Source organism: Priapulus caudatus, unplaced genomic scaffold (genome assembly GCF_000485595.1).
Source record: "Priapulus caudatus unplaced genomic scaffold, Priapulus_caudatus-5.0.1 Scaffold2414, whole genome shotgun sequence".
Taxonomy (NCBI): domain Eukaryota; kingdom Metazoa; phylum Priapulida; class Priapulimorpha; order Priapulimorphida; family Priapulidae; genus Priapulus; species Priapulus caudatus.
In genome coordinates, this window is record NW_014579475.1 from 17,949 (window position 1) to 32,377 (window position 14,429).

Consider the following 14,429-nt stretch of genomic DNA (forward strand, 5'->3'; position numbering starts at 1 on the left):
GGTCCGAATTCGGCACTAGAGTGCAATTAATTAGCATTGTGCACGCAAGTTGGATGCCTCGTGGACGAGTGGAGAAGCATTAGAAGTAAAATTATTTGTTGTTTGTATTCGTGAGATTCCGTCAGGTGGCGTAGTCAGAGCGACCGGTTCGTGTTTTTGTGTATGGAAGATGGGTCAGACAAACTTGGCAGAAATTCGCATGGCATGAGCTGGCAAAAGTTTCGAGCGGGGGAGCGATAGAGCATGGAATCTGTAGTTATTTAACATGATAAAGTGTATGTTGTGTACAGCGAAGTAACAGTGTGAGTATTTTTAATAATATCTTGGTTCGATGCTTATTCAGGCCTGCAGCCTATGGACGGCCTCTACTGTTGATCAACACCTTAAAGCCACATGTTAAAGAGTGCGCTTTTTGCCAAGGAAGTCGAATAATTGAGTTTTATGGTAATGAAAATCTGTTATGATTGCTAGTGCTCTAGCATGTTTTTAGTCACATGCATGCTCAATAACATTATACTATGTTTTATGTAAACATGTAGCATATCGCATTCGTACATGATTTGCATGTATTTTACATAAAATACACTAATTGTTTGACAAGGGCACATGTGGTGTCAAGAAATAGATAATGTATCTTCGTTTTACTGCTATTGGTGGCAATACTACACTAACAGTGTAAAAATATCTTAACTTTAATCCTTTGCATTTTGACCCTAGAACCCTCGTTCTAACACTACGCAGTGGGAGACCGGCATGAACGAAACATTGATTTCTGGGTGTTTTGGGGCGTCTTTCCGAGAGCGATATCTCAGCTCGTGGAGTATAGCACCTTTGAAAAGGTTCGAGTGACGCGTGAGAGGGAAAGGTCGAAATCATGGGGTCATGAGCAGAAAATTTCAGTCGATAGACGTCTCTCTTCTGCTCCTTTAAGGAGGCGTATAACAGTAAGCCTCCGAGATTGTTCACCGTTGCACTACTTCGTCTCTAGAAAAGGCCTTTTTGGCATTTTTTCGCGCACCGAAATCGGCACTAGAGTGGCAATAATTAGGCATTGGGCACGGCAAGTTGGATGCTCGTGACGTGGAGAAAGCATTTAGAAGTAAAATTATTTTTGGTTTTGTATTCGTGAGATCGATCAGGTGGCGTAGTCAGGTGAGCGACCGTTCGTGTTTTTGTGTGTAATGAAATGTGTCCAGACAACTTTGCCAGAAATCGCATCATAGAGCTGGCAAAAGTTTCGAGCGGAGCATAGAGCATATGCTGTAGTTATTTAACTATAATAAAGTGTATGTTGTGTAAGCGAAGTAACAGTGTGAGTATTTTAATTAATTCTGTTCGATGCTTATTCAGCGCCTCAGTCTATGGACGGCCTGCTACATGTTGATCAACACCTTGAAGGCGAACATACCGCCTGTATGCATACAGGTTATGGCAGTGTAGATTTGAGCTAGAGCGAGAGCGCCATCTGTGTGAGTTTGAGGCTGCAAATCTACCACTTGCCACACAGTGATTTCGGTTACAATTTTCATACGGCTTTTAACTTAGCAAGTTTTTTACAGGGCAGCCAACGTTTACGCGTATCGCTAATGTAATACGTGTGTGTATATAAAAGTTTGGCATAAGATATTAAAAGAATTCCGAGCCATTATTTGTATGAAATTTGATAAAATAGTGATAGCGAATAGTAGCGCCCCATTTACTAAACTGCTTCAATCATCGTACGCTTGTTTAACTAAACTACAGTTCACGTATTTATCCATGAATTTTTTGGATGCTTGTCCAATGATACCTAATCCGAACATTGTCTTTGATATCGCAGTTTTTGCATATATGCCGGCTATGGCATGTTGATTACCACTACCACTATCAGGCACTGATTATTAGTAATATCATATATTCATATACAAAAAGGTGGCAACAAATATCTTTATGATACATTTTACGGTAGCCATTAGTTGCACTCATCCTCCTCAACCTGATATATATGAGCCTGAGGCATCCTAGGTAATTTTGCCCACCATCTACCTTTATGTTATAATTTAAGGTTCTGTTTATTTTTTTTTAACTGCTCTAGCTGACACAATGGCATGGATGATAATGCATGTGTTCTATTTCAAGGTTCCCAAATAAGGAAAAGAAAGCTCATATTCACAGAGAATGGGTGAGGGCCTGCCGCAGGGAAGTTGTCCAACCAGGGGATCGATCTCTTGTGTGCAGTGAACATTTCCTGGAATCGGACCTGGACAAGATCGACCGGACAGACCACCCGTCTAAGAGAAAATGCTATCCCTTCAGTGTTTGACTTGCCAGAGCATCTCATTGTAAGACTTGTAAGTCATGCACTGTTACAAAAGTGTTTTCTTTGTATATAGCATACTAAGTTTAAAATAATGCCAAATATATGATTTTCTCTATCTAACATGTCAGATATTTTTTTCTATTTAACATGTCTAAAAAAAGTGCACTTCCTCAATACCATGATTAATGTATATATACTAGTAGTAGAGAGAAAATGGAGGTACATGTATATGCTCTAGTAAGCATCCATAGGAATTCAGTTAGGGGCTCTCTTTTACAGCCGAAGAAAGTGCCCATTCGAGTAAAAAAGAATTCAAGCAGAAAGGTTGGCGAGGATGATGACAGCCAACTGGAACATCTTCCAGAGGAGCCACCACAGACTAGTGCTGGCGTTTCTGTGGTATGTTACTATTTTAAAAACCTGTTATTATTTAGTACATCATTATATTTATTCTCATACCCTGGGTAGTGGTACTGAAGATCTTTGTGTCTGACACATCTGCATATGACTGGCGTAATTTGTTTATAGTGAAGGACACATAGGTGTACATGATGCGGTTTGGCTATTTTGTCATACAATCACAAATATCTGTTGATAAAAATTTGACAAATTTCTTACTTTATGTACAGGATCACAGTTACAGCACTGACAGTCCTTCCAATTGGCACAGTTTTATTTTTAAGTTTAGACAAACATAATTCATTNATGGCTGCACAGGATGGCATTCTCTAACAAATAAATCTAAAATGTTTTTAGCGTCTCGAGAGAGTTGCTTATAATTATTGCTAGCAGACGTTCGCAGCTAGATCGGATCCCTTCTTTTACGAGCGGAAAGATGGCGGACGTTTAGCGTCACTGACACGTAGCCAATACCCTATCCAGATTATATTATAGAGATCAGTGAGTTTGATTGAGCCTATGAGCGAGAGCGCCATCTGTCGTGGAGTTTGGTGGCAGTGGTAGAATTGAGCCAGAGCGAGAGCGCCATCTGTCGTGGAGTTTGTAATTGAGCCAGAGCGAGAGCGCCATCTGTCGTGGAGTTTGTAAGAAACCAAAACACTATATGACACGTGACCACTATTAAATCACTACCGGTTCATTACCATGCGGTACGTGCACGCATGCACGCACGTGTACGTGCACACACACGCACGCACGCACGCACGCACGCACGTGTACGTGCACACGCACGCACGCACGCACACACGTGTACGTGCACACGCACACAAGCACGCATGCACGCACGTGTACGTGCACACGCACGCACGCACGCACGCACGTACGCACGCACGCACGCACGTGTGCGTGCACACGCACGCACGCACGTATACGTGCTCACGTACGCACGCACGTGTACTTCCACACGCGCGCACACACGCTCGTATACGTGCACACGCACGCACGCACGCACGTACGCACGCCCACACGTGTACGTGCACACGCACGCACGCACGCACGCACGTGTACGTGCCTTGGAGATTGTATTGCAGCCTTGCACGCCATCAAGTGTTGAAATCCGGAAGCCTTTTCATTTATTCCATTCACAGTTGCGTTCGTTCAATTCACAGTACTGCGCAGATGCTATAGCGAATATTTCATTTTACTCTTTGTGTTTTCCGTTTATGGAAGTATTGTTTTCAATTCAAAACGCATTGTTTCTATTCAGACTTGCATTACTTATATTCCTGTTTGTGTTTTCTATTTATGGAAGTATTGTTTCTATTCAAAGTTATATTAATTCTATATCCCATTTTAGTTTTGAAAGGAATGGCTTGCCATACCTTACTCCCCTCTCGCGGATAGTATAAATTAAGGACTTTCAAGGACAAAGGACAAAATTCAAGGACTTTCAAGGGCTGTGGGACCCTGTATATCGTATGCACGGGTGGTTGCGTACGACAAGCAAGGTGGTAGACGGGGAAGCATGGTGGTGGTGGAAGGTACTACACTAGCAGACACCGCTCCGCTACGACCTGCATAGAACAAAATGCCTCGGCAACAACGTTTTTCACAAGGAATAAATATCGAATTTATTACAGATTCAATTACACGTAAGTAATTTCAAATATCGACCCCAGTGTGTAAGAAAAGAGTGACGTACCACGGCACAGATAGACACCAATAATTAGCCCTCTGACGAAGGAAAGCTTCTACCGTACTGTTCGCCCGATGCGACACGGGTAAAGCAGACGACAATTGTGTATACCACGTGATCCATGTGTCAATGATAGCAAAAACAGACGCCATTGCTACACCGCAGTCAACGTATCCATACAGCAAGAGAAGGGGCGTAGATGGATGGATAATAATACTGTCTAATACATCATCAAGATTATATCCATGTCTACGATCGGACGAAGCTTCGCGTGAACGTCACACCAGGGTGCGCGCACGTTCGTGGCAACAGCGTACTGTTTATATGGAGTTTACTACATAAGGGATATTCTAAGGCGGCAGTGACACCACTGGCGTAGATATCATCCTAAATATCTACGCCTATGAGTGGTATTATCGCACTGATGTTTATGCACCCTGGTGGGGCATTTGACGAGGGGATTATTACCGAGACTTGGAGAACATTACAGCTATATTATGAAATGGGTGCACACGCAAAGCAGTCGTTCTCTTGATGGACGGATACTGAGTTGATATTGCTAAGCAATCGGTTGGATACATTCTCACTCGCGTACGTATAGTCTTGAATATTTTGAGTACATATAGAGCGGTACAACCCACATATATATTATACATATATATTATTATATATATATATAGGTGTATCACTGTATGTAGTACGAGGGTGTGAATAATAGATACATGCTTACAGGCGCAAGACCGCAATAACACTAGTACCTAGAATTACATAAAGATCGATAATAAATTACGAAATAACTTATATGTGTAGGTAATTACACGCAGTGCTTTCATTTATAAAAATACACTCTTGTAGTGAAGCACGCTTGCTTCGGGGGTGCTACGACGTGCACATCAAGGGGGCAAGCTGCGTCAGCGAGACCTCCCGTGCTTGCAGGGTATAGGGTTCGAGTCTATCTCAGTGAGACACCCCACCCTCTAACAAACAAGCTCTGCTGACACTAGATAGCAGATTTCGTCTCTCGGGCACTTACATTTCTTCTTATTCTTCTTCTTCCTCTTAGCAGGCCCCGGCCTAATTCAACCGCTAAACACGTTTTCATTCTTACCCCGTCCCCGCCTATTCTACCCGACAACAACAATGCCTCGCCCAGTTATCCTACTCCAGTTTCTTTTTCTTAAGAAATGGACTAGGCAAGTAGAATCCGTCAATCAAAACGCACAAATACCTCTGTAGTATGCGGTATAAAAAAATCAGGCCGCGAGCGCGTTGCTCCATGCCTACACTGGCACACATCGTTGCTTTTTTTTCTAAAAAAAATGGCCCGTGAGTTACACTAGCGCCATCTATCGTCACCGAAACGCGAAATCATATACGTACTTATAACAAATAAAACAAACGCGACAATAAGCGGGGCACGACGTTGTCAAGTCGCCGCCATAAAAGGTGCATACTGCGACAGAGGCGGGAGCAGTTTATAACTGCGTCCCTTCCACATGCCCACCAGAAACATTCCCCACTAGGTGGTATTGCGCCTAGGTCAATGCTGAGCCGCAGTTCGGGGAGGCATACACGTTGAATAAAATAAAAGATAAATGGTGAAAAGCGCGCGTGCACCGCACATTTCTGGTATTACGAAATACATCTAGCATAGCGTTATGAACATAGATTCATTTGCCACGGTCTGTGTCCACGAGACCGTGACGTCACACAAACACGCAAACACGCAGACGCGACAGTTGACAACAACAATCGCAACAACAAAACCACGAACATGACTACACCATTTGACGCGCACTGGCTATCTTCACGGCCCAAGCGTGGGACTAGAGAGACGGGTAGCAAGAGACTATATGTGTGTGTGCGTGTGCGTGTGCGTGCGCGTGTGTGTGTGTGAGAGAGAGAGAGAGAGAGAGAAAGGAAGAGAGAGATGAGGACGGGATTGAGACTGTAAGGGTATAGGGAGAGAGAAAGAAAAGTTGAACAAGACATGTGAGAGCGAGGGGTATGGAGAGGGTAGAGTGAGGTGGAACAGATAGAGGAAGAGAAATAGCTTATGAGAGAGAGGGAGAGGGAGATGGATATTAGAAAGAGAGAGAGAGGGGGTAGAGAGAGAAAAAGCGTATGAGAGAGAGAGAGAGAGAGAGAGAGAGAGAGGGGGGAGAGGGATATTAGAAAGAGAGAGAGAGAGATAGGGGGAGAGAGAGAGAGAGAGAGAGAGAGAGAGAGAGAGAGATAGGGGGGGGGGTAAAGAGAGAAGGGGGTGAGGAAAACATACTGGGAATCCATCACAAAGGACTAGCGATAACAAAAAACAGGGCAAAATTACAGTCAAGGATCAGATTGTGGTTTCAGAGGGAAAGCGGTGTGTGCGTTTGCATCAGCGTAGCCACACATAAGTGCAGCAGACGGGAGCACAATAGCAGTGGCGAAGGCACGAACGACGGATAACAACAACAACGGTGACGACGACGGCGACAACGACAACAACAACAACAACAACAACAACAACAACATCTTCAACTGAACGCAAATAACTATCTAATTTCACGAGTAGGATTCTTAACCCCCTCCCCCCTCCCCCCGAAACGCTCGACCATACGTGAAGCTGCCTGCAGCTTAACTCTAAGCAGACAACCAGACGATAACTATGTATGAAGGCGCTTCATTGGTGGGATGCCACGCCCCCAATTTGACCTCTTGGCCGCTGGACCTTTTGACCTTTGACCGTATAGATAACGTGATGGCAACAATGCACCGGTATGTATATGAGGGGTGAATAATCACAGATCACAGATCATCTGTCATTATTCACCCCCCCCCCCTGATTCATCAATCTGTCATTATTTTCCCCTGATATATATATATATATATCAAGATATATATATATATATATGTATATATATATGTACATATCCAAAGAGGTGACACTGCGGTTAACACAAGAAGCGCCGTCCACTCGTATATAATCCACCTCGTGTGACGTCACCACAATTGGCAACGTGAGACTCAAACTCAACTCAGACTCTAGACTCAGAATCGGTCTGCTCTAACTTTCTACGTTACAAAACTTTAACGGCGACGTTAAACTTGTCTGGCGGAGAATAAAAACAGAAACATCTATAGCACGCAAGTACGTCAAACACACGCAATCAACACGACGCGGATATGTGCTGACAACCCTTGATACAAAGGGAAATGTATACGGAAGGCATTGGCACTTATTAAACACACTCGTTCCACAAAAATAATCTTCGACCTGCGTATAAATTGCATTCGGATTAGGGAACGCAGTTCCCCTCGGTTACAGAAACCATCGCTCCGAACAAAAGATATGCATCCAAAGTAGCTCTACCCTTACAGCCCAGTGTTTCTGCCAGGTGGCGAAGCGAAGGCGAATAATTGTAGACCTACATCCCAAGGTGTCCCCACATCCACGTCAAAGTGTGAGACATTGCGGCGGTAGATGTCGCCACGGTCGCTCTCGTGCTTGCACATGTATGTACCACACACGTATGTCGAAAGATGATGTGCGCGTGCGCGACGCCCGTAAGTGCCCGTGCCCGTGAGGAGAGCGCGTTCCTATGTCGCAGACAGAGTAGAGGAGGATAGGAAGAGGAATTCAAAGCCGCAGGCCTTGAAAAAAAACTTTAAACCTTAGGCCCGCACCCATCGCCGTGACATTCACTAACGCAGAAATAGCCGTCCGCCCCCACGTGGCACCACATCATCAAGGCAAAATAGCGAACCAACTCTCTCTCTCTCTCTGTCTCTCTCTCTTTCTCTCTCTCTCTCTTTCACACGCACGAGACACGTTGAAACGGGGAAAGACAACACCAATGACGAACGACTCCCACGCGCGCGCGCGCTCGCTCGCTCGCAAACTCATCGAGTCCGTTACAACAACTAGACTATTATCGACATCATAGTACATAATCGTGTTTACCAGACAGAGGCTTGTAATTGCATTGAGTGCATGTTGAAAGCTCGTGTGCCCTGCGTAATTGTACAATATCGAGAGAGAGGAGGGCACCCACGCGAAGCGAACAGCTTGCAATAACTGGCGTTGGCAATACCATTGCAATAACATATCCGTGTGTGCGTGCGTGCGTGCGAGCGAGCGAGCGAGCGTGTGTGCGTGCGTGCGTGTGTGCGTGCGTGCGTGCGTTATTGGAACGGCATTGCCCGCCATACAGTATATATATATACATACATACATACATGCATATGGTGATATACGGGGAAGGAACAACGGCACGGAATCACGGGGATGAAAGGAATAGCATACTAGTTCATTCTCCGGTGTACGGTACAACAAGGTGTGGTTAGGGCACCGATCACCCCTAAACCCTGCTCCCCCGACCACGTATGATGTACGCTCAGAAAACATGCCCAGCTACTGTCTCCCTCCCCACCCCATCGAAACCACCCATGTGCCCTCATCGCTCGCGTATTTTACCGAGCGCACATGATATAGGACTAGAGAGCTAGGGCCTGTTGTCAAAAACAAAACTTAAGTCTAAACTGCAAGTGTTAACATGAACATTTCCTCATAGACCGTCGTCGACAGAAACGTGGTCAAGTTACGAGTTTCTCATACGCAGTGTATAGAGGTCCGATCTACGAGAGAAAAACATGTTAATTTAAATGTTAAGACCAATGTTAAACGTAATTTTGCTTCTGACAACGAGCCCCTGATAAATACACAGACAGTACAATAGATATTAAAAAGGGTTGTCCCACCCCACCTTTTCCCCCATTCTGACTCCCTCTCCCCCTGCCCCAACCCACCCTCCCCCTGCCTCACCCCACCCTCCCCCTGCCCCACCCCCACACTATTCCGCTGGCCCCACCCCCCGCCCGCATGCTCAGACAAACGAGTACATATTCTCCACAGCGCGGCTGCCGCCCTGGTGGTTGTTCTGGTTCGTGTTTCCGTTCGCCACGCCCGCCTCGCCACTGACCGCCTCCGACGATGATAGCTGCTGCGTGCTGCCGTGCAGCGGCGCGCCCGCCGCCGTCGTGGCGCTGTCGTTGCTGGCGGCGCCGACCGACACGACGCGGCGGCGGCGACGCGGCTGCGGCGATGGCGGCGCCTGCGATGCGATCACGTAGTCGGTGAGCGTGACGTCAGAGCTGCCGCCAGACTCGAGCGGGATCGGGTGTGTGCGGAAGTGCTCCAGCATGTCAAACACAGTCTGGAACCACAGGTGCTGCACCCTGCACTGGCCGTCGGTGTTGATCGTCATGCGCAGGTGCTGCAAGAGGCAACAAGAGAACGTTCAGTTCAAAGCGACAAGAGAACGTTCAGTTAATGGTGATAATAGAATGTCAGTGTTAGGCGACAAGAGAACGTCAGTGTAAAGCGACAAGAGAACGTCAGTGTAAAGCGACAAGAGAACGTTAGTGTAAAGCGACAAGTGAACGTCAGTGTAAAGCGACAAGAGAACGTCAGTTCAAAGTGACAAGAGAACGTTCGGTGCAAAATGACAAGAGAACATCACTGCAAAGTGATAAGAGAACGTCAGTGTTAAGCGACAAGAGAACGTCAGTGTAAAGCGACAAGAGAACGTCATTGGGAAGTGACAAGAGAACAGTATCAGTGAAACGAACATGGCAATAGGAAAGCAACAAGAAAAAGTCGTGGGCAGCGAGAGCGACAAGATAAAATCCACGCTCTGAGAGCGGAGAGGCACGAAACCCTCTCCCCTTCTCCCCCCTCCCCCAGCACGTGCGCGAAACTCACCTTCGCACGAGCCTGAAAGTTGAACGTCAACACGTACTCCCCCTTACGCGTCTCGCTCTGTCGCACGAGGAATGTACCGTGCCCGCTGGTGCCACCTATGAGCACGAGCTGCGTGGCGTCGACGCGCGACAGCGTGCCGTGGAACCACGGGTAGTCATACAGCATCAGCTCTGAGAAGCCTTCTGTCTGCGAATGCCGGAGGGCATCTGAAACACGAACCGGGAGAGACGTCGTTACATTTTTGTTAATGATGGTGATGATGCTGATGATGATGATGATGATGATGATGATGCTGCTGCTGATGATGATGATGATGCTGCTGCTGCTGATGATGATGATGATGATGCTGCTGCTGCTGATGATGATGATGATCGAAATGATGATGATGATGATGATGATAACAATAATAATTGTAATAACAACAACGTCAACAGAAATATATAACAACATAGGCAATTACATTTTTTGCGAATAATAATAAAAAATAATAATAATAATAAGATGACGATGATGATATGATGAATAAAAGCAGAATTGCTAAGAACAACGGTACATAATTCTAGATATCACTTCTACAGCTTGCTATATTTTCCCACGTCTACACGCGGACGGAACTCCCGCCGCGTCACACAGATGGCGCCACCAACTCCTACGCAGCACACCACGCACAGGTACGATTCTCTCTCACTAGGTGGCGGGATTAGCTCGGCAGCCAAACCCACTTTGGGTAATGCTATCCCCCGGGCGTGGAGGGAGGTGACCGCAACGTGGCAGCACTAGTGTTAGAATAGTGTTAGGATTAGGGTTAGGGTCAGGATTAGGGTTAAGGTTAGGGTTAGGGTTAGGGTTAGGGTTAGGGTTAGGATTAGGGTTAGGGTTAGGGTTAGGGTTAGGATTAGGGTTAGGGTCAGGGTTTTTGCATCATGATATCTGTCCCCACACCATAGATTAATTTTTGTGGATAACACTGCCTATATATAGCGCGGCGACACATATATATTTAGTGTGAAGGTTAGTGTTGGCGGTGTTGGAGTGAGGGTTAACGTTAGGTTTAACGTTTTGAACGTCATCGTCAACGTTATCACGTGACCTCCCTCCACGCCCGGGGGATAGCAACACCCAACCACTTTCACTCGGCTTTCACTGACCTACTAGCCGCGATTCGGCGCGTCTGCGCTCTCGCTTACTGCGAGTGTAAACACGGCCTCCAACATTCCCCGCTAACCTAGAAGCTCTGCCTACTACAACGCTGCTGCCAACGACTGCAACACCTGATGGCATATCCCGCGATGGGGAAAACTTCACGAGTCGTACCGTACCGATTGGGGAAAACCTCGAACAGCACCGATGAAAATTCGGGGCTAGGGGGATCAACATCATCCATGGGACGCCAACGCTGACGCAGCAACACAACGTTACAGAGGAAGCGGCCACCGCAGCGACATCTTGCGAGCATTTCTGCTGCCGTCGCAGATGGGCGCAGACAATATCAGACGTGTAAACCGGTGCCGTCGACCGCGAGACAACTGCTGCTAGCGCGGCGGCGGGGTTCGATCGTCGCTCCAGGCCACCAGTCAGGGAGCGAGCGATGAGAGGTAGCGAGCCTGCATTGTGAACGGGGAGGAGGGGGGAACCCGACGCCGCGACGCCGCCAGCGGGAGGATGCCGCGATGAAGAGATGGGGGACAGTAGGGAGGGCGGGAGGGATAGAGGGAGGAACAGGGTGGAGTAGCAGGGAGGATTGACGATGGAACGACAGGGAAGGCAAGGAGGCGAGGGAGCGAGAGGGCGCGGGGGAGTAGCGGGACGCGGATGCACGAATGGGAAGACAGGAGAAGGGGGAGGGAAGGCGAGGGAGGGCAGGGGGCAGAGTAGCCCAGGGACGGATGACGATGGAAGACAGGGAAGGAGGGAGGAGAGGAGGCGACGGGCAGGGGGAGTTCAGCAGTACGGATGACGACTGCGACAAGGCGAAGGGAGGGCAGGGAGGGAGGAGGCAGGGGGAGTAGCAGGACGGGATGGCCGATGAAAGAACAGGGAAGGCCAGGAATGGAGGGAGGGCAGCTGGGAGTAGCAGGGACGGATCGGATGGACCGCACAGGGAAGGGTGAGAGGGAGGGGGGCAGGGGGGAGTAGCAGAGGCGGAATGACGATGGACGACAGGGAAAGGCCAGCGATGGAGGGAGGCAGGGGGGGTAGCAGAGGCGCGATGACGATGAACGACAGGGAAGGCGGTAGAGGGGGGAGGAGGGCAGGCGGGGAGTAGCAGAGGCGGAATTGACGATGCGACAGGGCATGACCTCCTGAGGGAGGAGAGCGGCAGGGGGAGAGCAGGACGGAATGCCGATGAACGGGACAGGGAAGACCTCCTGAGGGGGGAGGGGAGGAGCAGGGGGAGTAGTAGCAGGGACGGGGCCGAATGAAACGACGGGGAAGGACGGGAGGGAGGCGAAGGGCACAGGGGGCAGTAGCAGAGAGGCGGATAAGATGGACGACAGGAAGACGGGAGGAGGGAGGGAGGGCAGGGGAGTAGCAGAGGGCGGATGACGATGGACGACAGGGAGGCGGTGAGGGAGCGAGGGCAGGGGGAAAAAGTCAGTAGCAGGACGCGATGCGATGACGACAGGGCAAGGGTGGAAGGGAGGGGGGCAGGGGGAGTACAGGGGCGGATGACCCGAATGGACGGACAAGGGAGACAGGAGGCGAGGGCAGGGAGGGTTAGCGAGGACGGATGCAGATGCAACGACAGGGATATAGGGTGGAGGGAGGAGCGCAGGGGAGTAAGCAGCAGGCGGATTGACGATTGACGACAGGGAAAAGGGTGGAGGCGCGGAGAAGGTGGATAGCGGGGTGAGTAAGGCGGTGAAGAGGTAGCAGAGGCCGGGGCGGATAAGAGAGTGCATGGCGAGGAAACAAAAGAAGAAGTGGAGTGAGAGCAACAGCTATAACACCCAAACTCGCTTGATTTGCCACCCAAATTTGCTCTCCCCCCCCCCAGTATAATCTCACTCTACCACCCACAACTCCCAACCTCACGCGCTTCTCTCCCCCCTCCTCTCTCTCTCTCTCTCCCTACACACGCGACTCGCTAAAGCGCTACTAAAGTGCGCGCACCCGCTAAGCCCCTCCACAGGTAAACACCTTGATAATCTCTCGCGCAGGTAGGTTCTAGCTAAGCTCGCTCCTTACAATGCGTGCCTTAGAATAACATTGGGGCAAGGATCCGCATTACTGGCAGCGCGGCGGCCGATAAGCTTTAGCGCACGTTGCCATGATGCAATCCACGATCATCCGGTCCACCTGACTGAATGTCACCTGTTTGGCAAGCAGCTAATCAACACCTGCTGTGTGTGTAGAGAGAGAGAGAGAGAGAGAGAGAGAGAGAGAGAGAGAGAGGAGAAAGAAAGAAGCAGAAAGAGAGAGAGAGATGCCCGCTAACTAAGACGTATTGTGCTCACGCCGGCGACTTGCCCCTCGCACCGTGTGTGGGCCGGGAAGGAAGGGGAGGGGGCGACCGACCGTCAGTGCACCTGCGTGTCGGCGTGCGCAAACACGCTGACGTCTGTCGGCTAGAGTCCATTTACGTGCGTACAGGAGAGGTGGGGGACTCTCGTCCGACGCACTCTAACCGACTGACATTCCATTCCCCGGCAAACCCCTCTCGCTGTTCGGGTGCTGCGCTGAGGCGTGGGTGTTTCACAGGGCGCCGCCAGCGAGAACGGACTGGCATGTTTGATCATGAGTGGCTGGGTAACGAAAGAGGCAAGCCGACTACACCCCTCCCCCCTGCCCCGCCGCCTGATCAAGATCTGTGTCCGCGGGCCAGCAAATCTGGACAACACATGCGCGTAACGACGGAAGATGAAGAAGAAGAAGAAGATGAAGAAGANGGAGGGAGGGAGGGAGGGCAGGGGGAGTAGCAGGGACGGATGCCGATGAACGACAGGGAAGGGTGGAGGGAGGGAGGGCAGGGGGAGTAGCAGGGGCGGATAACGATGGACGACAGGGAAGACGGGAGGGAGGGAGGGAGGGCAGGGGGAGTAGCAGGGGCGGATGACGATGGACGACAGGGAAGACAGGAGGGAGGGAGGGCAGGGGGAGTAGCAGAGGCGGATGACGATGAACGACAGGGAAGGGTGGAGGCGCGGAGAAGGTGGAAGCGGGGTGAGGCGGTGAAGAGGTAGGCAGAGGCGGAGATAAGAGAGTGATGGCAGAGGCAAACAAAAGAAGAAGTGGAGTGAGAGCAACAGCTATAACACCCAAACTCGCTTGATTTGCCACCCAAATTT

At 49.3% G+C, this 14,429-nt stretch overlaps 1 protein-coding gene and 1 long non-coding RNA gene across 2 annotated transcripts; one reads left to right on the forward strand and one right to left on the reverse strand.

Annotated features, from left to right (window-relative positions):
* Window positions 1-1,867: 1,867 nt before the first annotated feature.
* On the forward strand, window positions 1,868-2,698 carry LOC106818661. The gene is made up of 2 exons (XR_001395271.1): window positions 1,868-2,321; window positions 2,579-2,698. It is a non-coding gene; the product is annotated as an uncharacterized LOC106818661 (long non-coding RNA).
* A 6,564-nt stretch (window positions 2,699-9,262) lies between these two features.
* Window positions 9,263-10,349, reverse strand: LOC106818660 (SH2B adapter protein 2-like). The gene is made up of 2 exons (XM_014823348.1): window positions 10,141-10,349; window positions 9,263-9,652 (listed from the first exon to the last, which is right to left on the reverse strand). Exons 1-2 carry the CDS (start codon window positions 10,303-10,305, stop codon window positions 9,263-9,265), a joined length of 555 nt encoding a protein of 184 aa, XP_014678834.1. The 5' UTR covers window positions 10,306-10,349.
* Window positions 10,350-14,429: the final 4,080 nt, after the last annotated feature.

Excerpts from the sequence above, each read along its gene's own strand:
- LOC106818660 (XM_014823348.1), bottom strand. The coding sequence starts at position 10,305 with ATGCTGTATGACTACCCGTGGTTCCACGGCACGCTGTCGCGCGTCGAC. Across the intron at positions 9,653-10,140 it reads ACTTTCAGGCTCGTGCGAAG|CACCTGCGCATGACGATCAA; the intron begins GTGAGTTTCGCG and ends TGCCTCTTGCAG.